Source organism: Brugia malayi (assembly GCF_000002995.4).
Source record: "Brugia malayi strain FR3 genome assembly, contig: Bm_v4_ChrX_scaffold_001, whole genome shotgun sequence".
Classification (NCBI taxonomy): Eukaryota; Metazoa; Nematoda; class Chromadorea; order Rhabditida; family Onchocercidae; genus Brugia; species Brugia malayi.
Window position 1 is genome coordinate 15,422,990 of NW_025062479.1, and position 18,892 is coordinate 15,441,881.

Sequence of the window (18,892 nt, forward strand, 5' to 3'; positions counted from 1 at the left end):
GCAAGACTAATTAAGACGAAGCTTGCCAGTACTAAAAAACAGACAAAAGATTTAAATCCTTAACAAACCTACGACAAAAGCGCATGATTACAGTGAGTAAAGAATTGTCACTGTCAGATGATCTTTGCTCTTTCAGAGATGGGTTTTAACATGATATCAATTGCTCATAAGTGTAACCGTTAGATTAGAAAACGTTTACAACATTTCAACATTGCGAACAAAAAAACAACTTTCAACATATTAAGCAGTGCACATACCCTTTGTTAACAGTCGGAAGTTTTTTGAAAATTGAAAAATAAATGAAAGTTTCTAGACAATGTAGATAAGCTCAGTTACAACTGGATGAGGTGGCTGTTGTATAAATGGATTGCTTAAATGAGATATAATTTTGAAACACAGTTTCATATTTGTCTAAGAAATATTAAATTAAGACAATCTTTAGTCCTTTCAGTTTTATACAATTTTATTTCTATATATGATTATATTCGATTTTTCTGACACATTTGTGGCTAGTTAATGATTATTTCACCATCTTTTTTTAAGAAACGAAGATATAGAACGCAATAAACTAGAAATGTTTATAGTCATATTCGTGCCATGTAAAAACAGCTCAAATGATCGCGCAAATGCATATTTTATTATTCATGAAAATGTGCATTTATAGTTAATTGGTTAATCATGTTTAAGTGCTCATAGTGCTCATATGTGATTACTCATATATTGTCTATAATTATCAATAAATTGCTCATGTATAATTGTCGAAAAAAATTACTGACAGAATTGTGAAGTAGGTGGACTCTTCATTTGTTTTTGTCTTGAAAATAGGAATTAATACTGCATAATAATCGATCGCTATCTGAAAAAGTAAGATAAAGAGACCAGGGAAGTGTTCAGAAATATCAATATATTTGTATTGAATTTCACAATGTATTTGCATAAGTATTTGAAATTATATAAGCATTTTGAGGCAAAAGTAATTTTTTTTGTTCCCTTGATCAACAAAGTATTCGAAAATATTATTTTAATGGCAGCTAGAAGTTCAAATTTTTGTTTAAAATGCCATTTTTGTTATTCGACTGTTTTTTAATCAAATCTGCACTATAAGAATTTAAGTTGTTCATTCCACTCGAACTTTTATTGAAAATAATATTTCCAAGAATAGCGAAAATATCGCTCCAAACGGATTTAGCAGCTTAATTTGATTTTTTATTTTAATAATTCAGTTATCTTCAATCTGAGACTTACACACAGTTTTGGAACTAATCAGAAAATAATTTTGCCTTCACATGTCACTGCTCTAATTTTTTTCCAGATGTATCACTTTTTTTATAATTTTTTTTTTTTTTTTGTTATACAACTGTTTGACTCATAGACATAATTCCTTGCAATTTCAATAAGGCTAAAATGGCTTCCATAATAAATAGATTGCCATGTCAATAACATTCTTCTTTTCAGAATGTTTCTATGTCAAATTCAGGTTGATCTCACTTTTGCATGTTATTTACTGAATGCATGACTGAATTTGACAAAATGTAATTCTACTTGATTTTAAATGACAGCACAATAGATTAGAATTGCACTTTACTCTCAAATCTGATGAAGGAGAATGGGAAATCGGACACAGCTTGATGCCAATGTTATTACCTATGCATTCGCTATACCGGTATAATTTAAATACTCATTAATATTCAGCAAAAAAATTAAAAATTTTGAATGGATTAAATTATGAGTAGCAATATTTTCTAACTATAAATTACATTTGAAATCTTTAAAATTATTTCGCGAGAAATAAATCGTTTTACTTTTTATTCGTTTCCATTCCATCTAAGATTTATTTTGAGTATAGATACTTACTTGTGCGACATAGCTTAATGCCAGGTTCTTCCTTTTCAGCTTGGATTGCTTGGATTATTTGCATATGGGATAACCCTTTATATCATTAATAAATCACCGAGGTATCGTAACGCATTTGGGATTCTATTCACTGCTTACATCTCATTTCACATACAAACTCTCAGTGCGTTACTCCTTTGGACAATTATTAGAATTATTGTGTAAGTCACTTGCGCATTCTCATTTACCCATCAAAAAATAACTTACCTCTCAAAACACAATTTATCGGTCATATTGGTTGTACTTTTTTAGGTCAGCAAGTATTAATCAAAAAGCTTTCTTTTGAAAGTTCATTCAGTTCTTACTAGATATTCCTTAATCATCATTGATAAATAATTACTGATATCTTGATAAGATTTAATAGTTTGTTGAAAATTGATTCAATACATTTTTTAAACTTAGTATAATTCATTCTTCCTTCTCCTATCTTTCGCTTCTTCTTAGTCCTTATTTATTCTTACATCAAAAACTATATGAAATTTATCAGAAACTTGGGATTCACATCATTTCCATGGCACATTTTCATTCGAATAGCATCTCCCATTTCCAATTCAACACTGTATGCGGCCATTTGGATGCATTTCGTTTTGGCAATCAATCGACTTTGGGCAATTTCATATCCGATGAAATATCATCGTATTTTTAATCCCAAAAATGCTTGGATAACAGTCATATCTCTATGGTCATTTAGTATGCTAATCACTCTGCTTTATTACAACGGTATTCGCTTTCATCATTTTAAAATAAGATACAGCAACACTTAGATTATCTTCCTTCTTCATCTCTTTATCTAAATTCGAAAATTTTAACTCATAGTCGAATGCCTGCTTTATGTCGAAGCTTATATTCATTCATGGTCAAACCTTTATGGACCATGTAATCATCCTTTCTTCGCTTATATTGCTATGTTCCTGTCCGATGGTGTCATCGTTATCACTGTTATTATCGATGCCATTGCTTTTTATCGCATCATCACTTATTTCAAAGTATGTTTCGATTTTATAACCGTAAGCTATGCATTTATTTCGATATTTCGAAAATTGATCCGTTCAATGATTAAATATTTCATTAGCTCTATGCGGTTGCGTAATTTGTGTGTATCGGATTTGAAATGAAATTTTTTTTTTTTTGAAATAAAATTTTACTATTAGTACGAACATTGTTACCTAATTTGTATTAAACATATTTTAGGGTAAAAATAGTGAAGGAGCTAATGGAATGCAAAGAAGGATGAAGAGAGAAATCATATTTTTTAAAGAGGTAAAAATAAATTGTCTTCTACATATTAAATCTAAATGATTTCCACTATGACTGTTTATGGAAGCTTTTGGAAAGCATCAAAATCACTGGAAATCATAAAAGAACCTATATGATACACTTCTCGTATTTCACATCTAACGTTAATTATGCATATATAAATAGCAAATGTACTGCATAACGTTTAGTGTTGTTTAATAAAACATATTTCAGACTTGCACCAGTACTATCATACATGTATTTTTTGTAGTTATTTTCCGTTTTAATTTACCTATGTCGCGTTTCACCAAAATCACGTACACGTGGCTTGCAATACTCACATTAGATGGGTAAGCACTATTTAAAACGGCAAACGAATATCAAATGTAAATGATTTTAATAAGGTTGCAAGTTGAAACTATGTGACGTTAAATATCAAGTTCTATACTGCTGATTAAGTTTTTCATAACTATCAAACTGAGACTTATTCTTGGATCGCTTAAAACCTTATAATGAATGTTTTCCAAAGACAGTAAGCTTTTCTAGCAAGATAGCAAATAATCGTTTTTATGATATTTAGTTTGGCATTCGTATATTTCAATCGATATTTGTTGATGAAACAAAATGCAATAAGTTTGTCAACAAATACAATGGGATTACGCACAAAAACAATGAGAAATGATTTGAACACAGCAGCCATATGTACAGCTGCAAATAACATTGTGAATATCGCTTCAATGAAAAGAAAATAAAAAGTAATCAATTAAATGGTATTTTTAAAAATTTAAATAATGCTGGTAAAAATGCTTGTTGTAATTTATAACTCCATGTTACCTACAACTGAATGTAATTTATAATTCCATGTTACCTACTACCTATTACTGAATGTATCACATCTTGTACTCATAGCACTTGCTAAATATCAATACGGCAAATAAAGATCATTTGATATGATTATGATCATTTGCTTAATTCGTTATTTGTTTCAATTTTAGTTTATTAATAAATAAATAGTTGTTATTCTCGGGGAAAGTTTTAATAATATAATTTTGTATTTTTGCTGTAATTCCGCAACGTCAACAATAAATTTACTTTTATTGTAAAATATCGCGCTTATAAAAAAAAAATGAATAAGCAATAAAGATTAAGAAAAGCAAGATTGAATGCTCATTAAATTGTCGTACTTTCATATCGATTCTCTATGGAATTGTTATCCCTATTGATTTGTGGATTTGTCGAATATTGTCGAATCGAATCCATTGGAAAATTGTCGGATAAAACCTATGCAAACAAACTGACTTCACTCTGTTGATCTATACTCCTTTTGAATCTTTGGAAAACTCCTCATGTTTCGCTTGTAAACTCCTGTGATCCATGTTTTGTTGACCGAACATGTCAATGCAATTTTACGATCTATCAGTCGCTGTTGCATTTTGACTCTTAATTGAATTACAACACAGTTAATCTGACTTGTTTATGTGTGGATCGAAACGTATCTGCTGCACATAGTTATTCTTTCTGCCCATTATCATTTAAAATTGTTTATCCAATTTAACTTTGTTAACACTGTTACACGACTAAATACATTTTCCGACTCCATTAACATATAAAATTTATTTTGAATATTAATAAATTTACAAGGGCAGTATCAATGAAAGCGAAACAGCAATATATATAATGTGACATGGATACTACCAATCTTTTACAAATTGTGAGAATTTAGAATCTTTGTATTATTAAGCAAATCCATTAATACATTATTTTTCTTCTGAAATCGCATGTTTTTGGCAACATTTAAAATGTGATATAATAACCATTCATTAGAAACATAAAGTTCTAATAAAATATAAAAATTTCCCTGTGATTAGATTCTTGAATTTTAATAAATCTCTAATCTTAAATATATCTTTTCATATATCACATTTTGTTGTACTGATTAATTCCCTGCAACTTTACATATTAGAAAAATATGCATTATGAGCATTTATTCTCATCTATTGATTGAAATATTTTGATTCTAAAAACTAGTCAATGCACGAAACATATTTAAACATAAGTTTTTGCTAACGTTGAGAAAATACATCAATAATGTCGACTGGGAAGATGTTACTACGTAATATTTGTTGTTCCCAGCCGTACTCTATTCCACATGGAACTTCTACAAGCATAAAATTTGTATCAGTTATTTCTCCGTAACTTTTCCATGTTGATGAAAGTCTTACAGTTGTCTTATGAAATTTCAATGCTGTCTTCATAATACATTAAAAATATATTTGATTTGAATGTCGAATGCATTTCCTTAATTTAAAATTTGCAATATAGTAATTTAATGTAGTAGAATTTATAGCTTCAGTGGCTTTTTTTTCGCGACAATAGAAATTCAGAATTTTCATTTCTCTTTTTTTGCTCTTGTAGTCCTTCTTATTTACTTATTAATTTATTTATTTTCTATCCCTATGAATATTTAGTTTTTTATTTGATTTATTTCATCATTTTCTTTTATCACTATCACAATTCAAAAATGAAATTGCAATTCTATATTGGTCATTGTATCTATTTTATAAATCGTTCTTTATGATGAGTTGAAATCATTTTTCGACTTGTTTTTATTTCATTATAGTCAGCAAATTCATTTATTGCTTCCAGTTATTTGCAGTTTATCACAGGCCGTGACCAATCTTGTGAATAAGATATTTTTTAAATGCGGTATTTTGAATCAAACATTTCCGGTGACTCCATCTGACATAACTGAAACTTTTGTATTCATTTTTTATTTTTAGTTTCAAATGCACATTTCACTACCTAAAACAAAAAGTCCATGATAACTTATTCAAAACAAACATACAACGTAAATTGATAGCAAATATGCATTTTCGCATTGCTAATTTGTCATAAGCAAAAAAAAAAAAAAAAAAAAAAAAAAAAAAACAAAACCCAAAAAATACATGTATTATTTAAGTAGAAAATATTTTCAACATTTATGACAAGTGCGCATTTATGCATTATTAATTTGTCGTAAACGTACATTTTTTTGCATTACTAAGCTATCATAAACACAGTTTATACAACTTGCTACAACTGCTAATGTTAATAGTTTTGTAAAAAGCAAATTTATTATTAATTTCGTAAAGTACAAATATTTTGAATTTCACTTAATAAATTGACGAAAATTTAAACAAAATTTTTATTTCATTGTCTTTCACATGCGTTATCATTTCTCAATTTTTATTGTATTCATTAAAGTTTATCACGATTTATTCTATCATAGATTTTCAAATTTTATATTCATAACATTATATGATGAGTGGTATCATAACGTAATATCTATAATCGAGATTTATTCAACTGGTTTTCAGTATCGTCAACAATGTTTAACTTTTGAAATAAGTTAATTATTAAAATCAATACTACATTGACGGACGTTCTATTACATTACAAAAATTAGATAAAGCAACTATAATAAAGTTACCACATTGTTTTTTGACAATTATTTCGAAAATTAGGTAAGATTGGAATTATTAGATAAAATATGCGAATTCCTATCGACTTGGGATATGTAGTTTCACTCATCGTTGCGTGCAACCAGAATATCACCAGTTTTTCTGATTTTATGTTTGATTGCTTTCAGTTCCATTTTCATTTGTTTGCTTTTAACTTGACCATAATTATTACTGCTTTTGTGGCTTACCATAAGAATTCATTAGTGGTGGTACTGCAGTTGATATTAGCAATTTGTACAGTGTCATACTACTAATGCTCAAATACCTGCCTATTAAACAAATCAGAGGAAGTTATCAATTTTAAAAATATACAATATTGCATATAAACGAAAGTATAATAAGAATATAACTTGGAAAATATAATGGGAAGTATAGGTGGAGGTTTGAAAACTTTTCTTTCAAAATTTACAAATGTAATCCATGAAAAAGATGCTAGGAATATTAGTTGAAAAGAGTTTAGGAATATTTTCATGACAGGAGAAAATCGGATAATCATGGGATGAGAAAATATGCAGAGGTTTTGAGTTTCAAATCCAATAATTGTGCAGAAAAGGGTAGTAAGTTCTACGGCGATGGGTGCAGTGCAATATATTAGCATAAAAGATTCGATGAAATTTCATGGGGAGAGTATGCAGGGAAAACCGTTGCAAGGAACGGAAAATATACGAAAGGAATAGTCTGCCAACTTATAGATCCTACGTGGGATCTTGTTGGATTCCAACACAAGATTCTCTAATGAGCTATAGATGCGACACATTTAAATGAAGTAAATGCTGCTGCTGCTACTAGTAGTTTCTGCAGGTACAGTATTGACGATGACGACACTACAACCAGTTAATCCAAAGCCATTCTTGAATGGACTAACCGGCAAACCGGTTGTTTGCAAACTGAAATGGGGTATGGAATATAAAGGTAAGTGAATGTTTTTCATTGACTGCGTTCAGTTTCTCACTATTAACTAATGTCCTGGTTTGACATGATGTGTAATGTATGAGACAAAATTAAATTATAGGTTTAATTGCAGTGTTTTAATATCCTAAAGAAGACGGCAGTAGATAGGCTTAATATGATATCAGTTTGATTCTTGAATAAATTAAGGAATGTACAACTTTTATTGCGAAACAATGTAACAAGATTAGCAAGAAGGATAATTTCAGGGTACCTTGTTTCTGTTGATGGTTACATGAACTTGCAACTAGCCAACGCTGAAGAATACATAGATGGTCGACATACTGGTGATGTTGGAGAAGTTTTAATTAGGTTCATTTTTTTAGATATGTATTATGATCGTTGTAGAAATATCTATTCCTGACAAATTTTGTCAGGAATAGACATTTCTTAAATAAATTTTTGAGAGAACTATTTCATTCCGGAAGTGCGCAGCTTAAAATTAATATATATATATATATATACAGTGACTTAATTTTCTATGTCTGCGTAGTGGTATTTGCCCAATTTGAAAATATCCTTATTGTGATGGTATGAATTAATGCTTTTTATGTTCAGAAAGTATCATTTAATTCAGGTGCAACAATGTACTGTGGGTTGGTGGAGCTGAAGAAAGTAGCGAAATGCAACATTGAAATTGAAGTCTCTCGTTATCGTTGTGCATGGTTATTGCTACTGATAATTTATCGGCATTTGGTTATTCGCTGGTTGCTATTTGATGTTTCACTTCATGCATATGATTTTCATTCTTATTTTCCTCTCTCAGGGGAGTCATTTCAAATTCAACAAGGGGAAGACAAATCAGACCTAACTTCATTTTTTTGTAAGATTCGTCTTACATTTTTTCAATTGATCTTTGTGAGAACTTCAAATGCACGAGAAGTATTGTAACGAATGTTTGTTTTCGTTTTGTTTTATTAACGTTCTTAATAAAAAGTATGCTGTGTCTTTTTCTTCCGGTTTTACTGGGAATTTTCCTTATCCAACGAATGTGGTAACACTTCATTTATATCTACTTAAAGGTTCCGGTGCAGTTTTGGTAAATTTTCTTTCAGATAAATTTTCTCCGACATTAGATCTTTCTCTTTTGTTTATTTTAATTCTTTCATCTATAAAGGCGTGTCAGTGTTTGGCACTTGGTATGTTTGTAATACCTTGTTTTTACAGTTGTCTTCGAAATCGCTGCAGTTAACATACAACATTGGTTGTATAGCATAGAACTGTGAGCTAGTTTCCAACTCAAATATAATTATGGGTCGATTGCCTATGCTTATAAGTGGTTGAAATAAAAGACGGAAATTGATAATGGTGTCAACGCAGTGGAGTTGGGATAGCGCTCGACTAATTGCTTTAGTTCTGAATGCTTTATATGGGCTTGAGCAATATTACAATAGTTGCTACAAGGATCTCAACGCTGATGGTTTATTTGGTTTACGAATTATTGAAGGTTAACTTTTGTTATAAGTTATTACTGAGATGTGCTGAAGACTAGGAGGGGAACATTAGATAATTTTGCAAATGGAAAGGTCTGAGGATAGGGATCTCCTGCTACTCTTGAGAAGTCATTTCATAAGGTTACTTTAGAATTTAGTTATATTTTAGGGCTTCTTTAGTGCTATCTAAATTGCAGGTCATCTAAAAAGTATACAGGAACATGTGGACGGTCGTGGTGTGGATTCAGAAATTATGGATGAAATACGTAATCTGAGTTTAATGGCTAGTATGATTGCAAACAAATCTTTACCTTTTGTTGCCAGTCGAGATAGGGAATATTTTAATGAGGTTTTAAACTTTTCTTTGTTTCTAATAATTTGATATTTTTTTTACGTATTCAATAGGATACACTTTTTACTTTTATGCTGTGTCTTCATTGTTCTCTAAATAATTATATGTTTGATCAACTAGCCATTAAATGCTGAGTAAGCAGATCATTCGATGATAAAGTCAACGTATCCTATTGAACGTAATTTGGTAAAAGATAACATTCCATTAATCTTAATTATATACATGTTGTGTGTGTCGTGCATTACATACTTATTTCTGAAATGTAATCTGTGATAAAAATTGCAGTATTTTTTTCTTTAGTATCAGTTCCTCCTTCACCGACCATATAAAATGAATTTTATACCGCAGCGTACCAATGAAAGATTTAGATGGAAAGAGAAACAACTAAAAACTAGCAAAAGTGATAAGATTTTTCCTCCTCCTATTCTACTCGCAGAAAAACAAAGTAGCAGGTCTATTTTTTTCCTTTTGAATATTTTTTTAATAATTTACGAAAATCCTTTTCTGGTTCTTGGCCTGGATTCTGAAAACGAAATCAAAAAATTTTGATATTTTATAGCGATATCAGCACTTTTTTCTATCCAATGGGGATACAGTTAGAATCTTACATTGAAATTTCCGAGGAATAACGTTGTTGGGTGGTTATTTTTTGTTAAGTTCTGCTCATCACTAAGGTATTCACAATTGCGATAATGGTCTGTCAACTTTCATATACTGGAGTGTTCTTTGATTTTTGACATCTTTTTCAGGTGCTTCATTGAGCTACTTTTGGCAAATTCTAACTTGACGCTGAAGCCTTACAATTGTCATTTAAGTATTGACTGTATGGAACGGATGCTTAACCAACGTGGTTTTACAGGGTATCAGTTGACGCGCCAGATATTATATGTTTCTATCGCTCTTCAGGTATATATTCATATTCAATTTTCTTGTGCATATAGATATTGAATTTAGTTCTTATTTATGCTGTAGGCATAGGAAAATTTCCAAAAAAAAAAAAAAAAAAAAAGAAAAACTTTCTGCTAATTGTTTGCTGTATCTTGGATTTAAACAAATCGGATTCTCGGAGAAGTTAAGGATGTCAACATTCAGCTATTCATTTCTTCCCATCATCTAACTAACCTCTGCTTTTTTTTTTTTTTCTTTTTTTTTTTTGGAATAAATGTTGAATTTTCAGACTTCCTGCAGTTCCACTTTATCTAACTTCATCTTTTTAACAAGAAATCAAACAATAACATCTTTCGTCACAGAGCATTGCACAAATATGGTCGATGAACTAACTGTTTTGTTACGAAATCCCAGGATTACGGCTAGGCTTAATTCCGATGAGCGTGATTTACTAATGGAACAAAGTAATCACTTATTAAACATTACGTTATGAAATGCTTTACTTTATTTCACGTCTTATTAGTTGTGTTTTAGAGATATTACTACAGTGCTACGTAAGTCGATTAACAAAATTATAGCTTTATTAATTGTTTCTATTGCTTCATTTGCCAGAGCTTTTGGCACGCTACCATGATAGTTTTACCAGTTCAGCTCAGAAATATAAGAGATTGTTTTGTTCTGTAACTGTGGTTTTTTTTTTTTTTTTTTTTTTCAAAATTCTGGCATTTAATACATTTCAGTTTTCACTTGTGGCCAGTTTGGTTTTGTTGAGCTTTCATCGCTTCACTTCTTTGCATCCATATTAAGTTGGCAGAATCCTACGCTAGGGTGCTTTATGAATGACAAGTCAGATACTATGATCGGTGATGTGAATAATTCGTACAGAAATGATGGATTAAATTCTGGTATTTGATTATCTTAACTCAAATATTTTGCTTTTTAGTTAAATCTAAATATTAAAATTTAGTGGAAAACCAAGTTGTGTTGTTAGATACAGCTATTTGTTATTAAAATTCTTTAGTTATCATGTCGTGAAAAGTTTAACTGCTATGAAACTCCAAAAAATTGAGGAAGTGGAAATTTAAAATCGGAGTTTTTAATTTTGTCATATTGTTTTTTTTGGATCCAGTGATGATTTGAATTTCTTTCCATATTTTTCTGACTGTAGCTGCTTTAACTGATTAAACAGGTAAAACCTGCTGTAGCATTCTTTTTTCAGTTTCAGATATATGCTCAGCACATTCTGCAACAGTTGCTGCGGGCGCGCTTGCAGTTTACCTTCGTTTTTTATTGGATCGTGGACCATGGCCTGAATACTATCTAGCTGATCAGCCGGTGGTTGTATATGGTATTGCAGCGGAAGAAAAGTTTCGACAGTTTAGTTATGGCCGTTGGGTACGTGATTCGTTCATTTCGTCTGTACGTCATGCACGGCCTCCTGAAATTGGCTGGTCACCAGATTTGTTTGCTTATTTTCTGCTTCTCTCAATCATGTTGGGTGGTTTTATTATTAGTCATTTTTGTTACAAACCAAGAGTAAAACAATTTTATCACTTTTCATATAAAAAACTTTGACTTTTCATATTATTTATCCTTTTTTATAATAATTTACACTCGTTTTTTGTACAACATTAGTAATATGTCGAATTATTTAAGCAATTGCATGAACTGTTTGCCTGATACTGTGGCATTCGAATACAATTTGAATCCTCTCTGAGGATTTGTTGTTATCTTAAGGTCAGCTCTTAAACTTCTATCTCTCTAATCCTTTTTCAAGCAGGTCTGCAGCTTTTTTAAGGAATTTAGCTGAAATATTCTGCATTTAGCAAAAGCATTGTGTGCTATTCAAAATTGCTTGAAGCCTGATACTTGTATTCGGCACTTCTCGGATTACGTTTTTCAAGCGTCTGAATTAACCAAAACTTGTTTAGACTAGTTCTTTGAAGTATTCATATATAGCATTTTATAATGTTAGGTATTTTTTTTTTTTAATTTATTCTTTTTAAATTTTTTTATAAGGATTTGCGGTGCTTCGTAAAAGATGATCTCAGTGATACATTGATACTTTATTTTTGTTTTGATAATTTGAATGTGTATGGATATTATTTGTATTGTATTGCATTTAATGGAATAAAATGTGTATTGCTATATTTTAGGAACATAGTATTTTCGAAAGCTGAATGCGTCCTTTCATTGGGAATGGTGAGAATGATAATATCTGTGTAATTTTGAAAGTGTGTCACTTAGTTGTTTCAAGGTCGTTTCAAAGTCATCTTCCAAAACTTGGATAATATAAAGAATTAACTGACTTTCATGAATTGGAATTAACGAAACACTACAAGAAATAATACAGAACTTGTTATGATCTAATCTTAGTTTTATGAGATAAAACTAGGTGATGTCTTGATGTGGAATCGGTCAAACTTTGCAATAATCTACAAATTATGTTAACTAATCTGATTACTGCATACTATTATTATTTTACATTTGATTATGGTAAAAACGATTCCCAACCAATTCGATACATAATTATAGATATTCCGAATCTAATTGTTATTATTTTCAGTGTAATAATTACAGCGATTAAAGCGATTGAAACCATTATAGATGTCATTAATAAATAAAAATGAAAAAACTAAAAAGTAAATCTTCGAAGATTCGATATTTTCAATTCATCAAAAATTCATTTGCAACTTTTTTGTGTTAACTTTCCTTTTAAACCACATATTTTAATACATACAGATACTTAGTCTTTTTAAACTTCTGTAATAAGATGGCTGCTTCATGGATTTACTGATTTTATTGGCTTATAAAATTCAAAATGATTCAACCTTTTACAGTTTTAAATTTCTCTATGAGCATAGATACATATACATTATTTGCTTGATCAGAAATTATTTTCCTCTTATTTTTTCTTTTTCTTTTGAAAAAATCATTTAAAAAAAGCAAGCAAAAATCGCTTCTATTTAGCTGTCTTTAAAAAAATTAAACTAAAGTTTTTTTATGATTTTCAACTAAATCTAACCAATTCATTAATCAAACTTTTCCAATTTTTTCGAATGATTCATCAATTAATTGAATTCAGAAATCTGTTCATTTTTAATTACAATCCATTTCATCATTAGCGTGACCTTTTCACAACAAATTTTTGTTTGACATTTATTTACTTGTATAGCAGAAAAACCTAAATTTCACTGCTTCAAATAAATAAAATATGCAAATCATATTTTCTTTCAGCAATTTATTTTCAATAATATCTTCCTTATCATTATCACTACTATCTCTGTGGTGAGTATTAGTGAAAAAAATTAAATTACTTTTATTATTATGATAAGAAATTTTCGTATTACTTATTTTAAATCACTATTGAAATTAATGTAATAAGTAATGATAATGAGAATAAGTGAAGATATAAATATATTCTGCAGAAAATTTTAAGTGATAAATATTAATATGGCATAGTACATAAAAAGAAGAAATATAAAAAGCGCATTGATATTACAATCATATCATTACAACCATAAATATTGTTAATGATAACAATGATCATTTCATTTAATTAGGTGAAGGGGAAATTTTAAACTAATTGCTCAATTTCAACCGAACTATTACTAATCATATAGTTTACTGCTATTTCTTATACTTTTTATAAGTTATTAATGTATTTTTTTCTTTTTTTTTAAAAATTATATATATAAATTAGTTCCATTTTCTCCCTCTTTATATATGCTCATAATAACATAAAATTAATGATATTCAATTTTTCTCTCTTTTCTGTCATTGTTATCATTCTGATGTAGTGTTTATGATCATTCTTGTTATTCCATCAATTTTTTTTTTTTTTTTTATTTCTATGTACCAAGCATAATACACTAAGCTTTTGTTATAGGTAACTATAGATTAGAGAAGTACATCGTTTTTATAAATTTATGATTTCCGAAAGAAAAAAAAATACCAAAATAATAAAATTTTTCACTTAATCTTTTATTTTGAAAAAAAAGAGAGAAATAAAACTAATTCATGTATAAATAGAATTTAGAAATTAAGATTTAAATAAGTATGAATGAAACATATATGGCTAAAAATTATTTATAAAATATCAAGCATTCAGTAAATTGAATAATTTTGCTAATGCATTTAGTAATTATCTGACTACCTGCTTGGTTACAGTAATTGAAGATGTATACAGATTCTAAATTACTGTTTACAAAGTTTAACATTATTTTTCACAAATATTGAAATTATGAAATGAACTAGTTCATAACATCGAATGTGATTTCCTTAATGAGTTTGAAGAATTCGATAGCATTATTCATCACTTAATTATTACCGTTCACAAAACCCATTAATAACAAAAATTTTTTCTTTTTCCAAAATTAAAATGCAAGATAAAATAACCTTTTAGGAATATAATATGAATAGAGTGATAATATATGAGAATGGATGTGATAACATAGAATAAATAATAAAGAGAATATCCAATTCCGATTTCGCATTAAAATTTTGCATTATCATAATTCATATTTTGATTGAGAATATATGAAAATGAAAGTTAAAAATAAAGATGACAAATAAATTTCAATGATAGCAGAAAAAAAACTTTTGAAATTTCTCAAAAAAATACCATAAAATTCCTTCATTAATTGGAAAAAAAAGTTAAAAATCAACATAAATTAATCAATTAAAGCCTTAATGTATATTTATATACACATTGAAAATAATTTGCTGATTCACGTGTATCATTTTATACGTTTTGGAAATAAACGGGGCAGGGAGGAAGAGGTGGGGAAAAATGAAAAAAGGAATGAATTGCCTTATCGGTGTAATCAAAATTGGTGCGGAATTTGATTCCGCTCGCGCTGGTCTTTCTTGGTAAAGCAGTTTTGACGATGGGAGTGGAAAAAATAATAGTTGCGCTCATTTTTATTCCCATCTATGAGGAGGGATGGGGAGATTGGGAGAGCGGAAGAGCGGGTAAGCAAAGTGGGCAACGGGGCGGGGGGTTGAAGGTGGAAAACATTAGTTCATTTTGTTGTCATCGATTTAAAAAAAGAAATAGAATTTACTCTTTCCCCCTCTATTCTCCTCTTCGTTATGTTTCTCTAATTAATTTATTGGTAATAATGCTATTTATTATTATTATTATTATTATTAGTGTTTATTAATAATAATACTATTTATTATTGCTATTATTATTATTGTTATTAATTATCACTATTAATTATTATATTATTTTTCAAATTGTGTTATTATTATTGCTGTATACTATATCAATTCATGCGTACATCCTACCATTATCAACATGATAAATATTAAATGCTGACTCTTTAAACAACATTTTGTGAACAAATGTTACCTGTGGAATTTAATTTTGTTATCAACAACGTATATATATGTTCACGAGCGATGTTTGCTATTCCTTGCTGAACAGTTTTCTTTTTCTCTTTTTTCATTCGATATTTTTTTCTTATTTTTTTAAAAATATATTTCCACCGGGAGAAATATTTCCCTCATGTAAGCTATATTTTGGCATCTGGTATCTTTTTTTAAGTATATAAAACATATGGAATTTTGCATATATCTATGATATTTTACTTTAAATTAGATTTTTTGTTTGTTTTCGTTTTTCTAACATATTACAGTTTATCGAAATTATATTATATTTTAACTGTAGATTACATGACTAATATTTTTGCAGTAATTTTATTTGCAGTACACAAATGGCATTAAGATTAAACTCTTCTTTTTGTGATATTTTCTTTTTAATCATTAACAATAACTGTCCGTTATTGATATGAAATTCATTGAAATAAGTGTTATATTAAAATTGTTATGTTAATAATGATCAGTTTGACGATCTATGAAATTTGCTAAGGGACAGTGATTAGTGTGATTGATAATGACAATGATAACAACCCATTTTTTTTCTTTTTGTCTTGCTTTATTGAACAAATAATTTTAGTGAATGAATAGTAGCAGTAAATCCATTAATGAGAGAAAGAAAAGAAAAGAAAAAAAAATCAACGATGGAATGTTTTTTATTTAATCAACAAAAAATATCCAATCTAATCATCATTTTCTCTTCTCTTACGCTTTCTTTCATTTTTTTTCTTAGTTCCTTTGCAATAATTATAAATTGATTTCTCGCAAAATATATACCTAAAATTTCAGTTGTTCTATCAAATTAATTCTTTTTCCTTTTTTTTTCTTCTCTCTTTTCGAAAATGTATTCATCAGTTTGTCATCTTCCGGTTCTTTCTTTCTTTTTTTTTTTTGTGATGAAAAAAAAAAAGACGAACGAAAGAAAATTACTTATCGTTTAATTTATTTTGTAATCATTACAGTTAATTTTCAACACATCCAATTAATTTTTTTAATATTTAGAAAAGAGAGAACTTTATTTGGAAATTCATTTTTTGTAATATATTTCTTATTTAATTTAGTAATTCTTTTAGTCTTTTCTTTATTTCTACTTTCAGTGAACTTTACTCTTTAATTAATTAGATTATGTACTTCTGCACCATTATCATGTCTTCAGAGTATATTGATCATAAAATATTTTAATTGTTATTAACTGAATTGAAATGCATCGTACGAATTTTTGTTATTAAATAATATTGTTTATTAAATATTATTATTAAATTAATCTATGATTTACAATGATTTTTTAATAATATCAAATATCAAAATATCAAAAAATTTTTAATAATAATTTTTTAATAATATCAAAAAATGTTATGAAATCTTGACAATGATAAGATAAAAAAACTTACAAATTAATGAAAAAATCAAATTTTGTGCTATCACTAAAACATATAGTTTTTATCTACATTTTTGCATTTTTATTTAAGAAGAAAAAAAGATGATTATCACATTAATCATTTAAAAAATGATTATCACATTAATGCTCAAATCTAAATATAATCAAAATTAACACACTGATAAAGATAATTTCAAATGTAAAGAAAAATTATTCAACAATCTTTTTTTTATCTATAACAAACAGAAAATGCAGTTAAACTTTGATCATTATTAAGTCATCATAACATTATTGTTATTTTTTTCACTTATTTTACAAATTTTATATCCTTAAGAAAATATATTATAATGGTATTCTGAAATATTTTTAAAATTAAAAATTTTAATTTTGAAAAAATGGATTTCCTCCTTCTCTTCTAAAATTTTTTTATGTTTTACTTTTCCTTTTTTTTTTTTTTTTTAACTTTATTGCAGTAGAAAAATTAAATGGATTATAAAGAGATTTTGATTATTTCTAACAATTATATATATAATTTATTTAATTAGTTAAACAGTTAATCTGTTTTTGTTAAAACTTTTGAAAAAAAAAAATTTTCAGTTTAGAAAATGAGAAAGGATAGAGAATTTTATGTGTTCCATAATTATCAGTCATTTCTCAGCTTTGTTTCATTCTCCGATAATTCAAAAATTTTCTCAATTCGTTAACAGTTGTTTGTGTGCAATTCTCAATCACTTCGCATTAATTTTGTTTTTACGATGTTCCTTTTTTCATTTCTCAATTCTCTTTTTTTTTTTTTTTTTTTTTTATTATTGGCAAAAAAGAACCTAAAACAAGCTAGAAAAAAGATTGAAAATTTAGTATTTCTTGAAATACTCAAAAAAAAATGATTATTTGATAATATGAATGATTGAATCGAATGAAATTGAACAGAATGAAAGAAAAACTGAAATTAACTTTTTCATCTTTTTTTTTGAAATAACATAAATTAGTTTTGCTGTATTTAAAAGTCTTAAAAGGAAAAAAAAGTCACTTATGTTTCAGAATTTGTTGATTTAGAATTTGATTTCATTTGGTGATTTGCTCAATTTAAATTAAACTTTTTTATAAAATTTCTCGTTGTTTTTTATTTTTCTTTAAGGGAAATTGGAGATAAATAATCATAAAGCAGCACAAAGTAATATTAGAACAAGTAATTTAATAATAAGCAGAAATTAATTATAGTATTAGAAATTTGAGTAAAAAAATGAAATAAATTTGAAATAAAGGAATGTTTCATTCCTGAAATCAATATTCGGTACTAATTTTGTCTTCGCTTTTTTTCATTTTCGAAGCAATTTGCTTAATTGTTATGCGTGACTTTTACAATAGCATTTTTTTTCATTTTGAGATTTCAGGTTCTCTAAATACCTGATTAGGTTTTACAATGTCTACCGTATGTTGACAATTCATCCATTTTATGCTTAATAAAATAAAATTATGAAAAAAAGCAAGTACAATTACTTTTTTAATGAAAACGAAAAATTAGTTAACATTAATTTAATTATGAACTGATGTGCATTATTAAACCATTTTTATTATTTTTTATTGTTAGTATCTTTTAGCACCTATTTTCAATACCTTTTTTCATTTTAGTTAATTCTATTAATTTTTTTATTAAATTTCATTGAAAAATGATGCCAAATTTTTTTCAGCATTAATAAATCGTTTTTGCAAGCTGAATATTAAATTTTTGCGAAGTGAATATTAAAATTCTTGTGTACAACATCAATAGCATTGGGGAATCTTTTTTCTTCCTTAATAAAAAGAAAATTTACAATTGTTTTATTTCAATTAAAAAAATATTATTGAACCAATGGTTGTAATTATTATCAAAATTTTATTT

General features: G+C 27.8%; 3 protein-coding genes across 5 annotated transcripts; all 3 read left to right on the forward strand.

The window, feature by feature from the left end:
• Positions 1-1,606: 1,606 nt before the first annotated feature.
• Positions 1,607-3,881, forward strand: Bm1425 (Uncharacterized protein; the record flags this gene model as incomplete). 2 transcript variants are annotated; one of them, XM_043074970.1, is made up of 7 exons in its annotated part: positions 1,607-1,663; positions 1,894-2,054; positions 2,381-2,613; positions 2,710-2,879; positions 3,085-3,153; positions 3,364-3,479; positions 3,710-3,881. In XM_043074970.1, 7 exons carry the CDS (start codon positions 1,607-1,609, stop codon positions 3,879-3,881), a joined length of 978 nt encoding a protein of 325 aa, XP_042930904.1. The 2 variants fall into 2 exon arrangements, with proteins under 2 accessions (XP_042930904.1, XP_042930905.1); XM_043074971.1 differs by lacking the exons at positions 1,607-1,663; positions 1,894-2,054 and having other exon boundaries at positions 2,469-2,613.
• A 3,563-nt stretch (positions 3,882-7,444) lies between these two features.
• Positions 7,445-8,212, forward strand: Bma-snr-5 (Uncharacterized protein; the record flags this gene model as incomplete). Its single annotated transcript, XM_043074972.1, has 3 exons — positions 7,445-7,541; positions 7,787-7,889; positions 8,155-8,212. The coding sequence occupies 3 exons, from the start codon at positions 7,445-7,447 to the stop codon at positions 8,210-8,212; spliced, it is 258 nt and encodes an 85-aa protein (XP_042930906.1).
• A 670-nt stretch (positions 8,213-8,882) lies between these two features.
• Bm10474 (uncharacterized protein) lies at positions 8,883-11,825 on the forward strand (the record flags this gene model as incomplete). 2 transcript variants are annotated; one of them, XM_043074973.1, is made up of 7 exons in its annotated part: positions 8,883-9,024; positions 9,208-9,359; positions 9,663-9,814; positions 10,112-10,268; positions 10,540-10,714; positions 10,991-11,155; positions 11,470-11,825. In XM_043074973.1, the coding sequence occupies 7 exons, from the start codon at positions 8,883-8,885 to the stop codon at positions 11,823-11,825; spliced, it is 1,299 nt and encodes a 432-aa protein (XP_042930907.1). The 2 variants fall into 2 exon arrangements, with proteins under 2 accessions (XP_042930907.1, XP_042930908.1); XM_043074974.1 differs by lacking the exons at positions 8,883-9,024; positions 9,208-9,359; positions 9,663-9,814 and having other exon boundaries at positions 10,188-10,268.
• Positions 11,826-18,892: the final 7,067 nt, after the last annotated feature.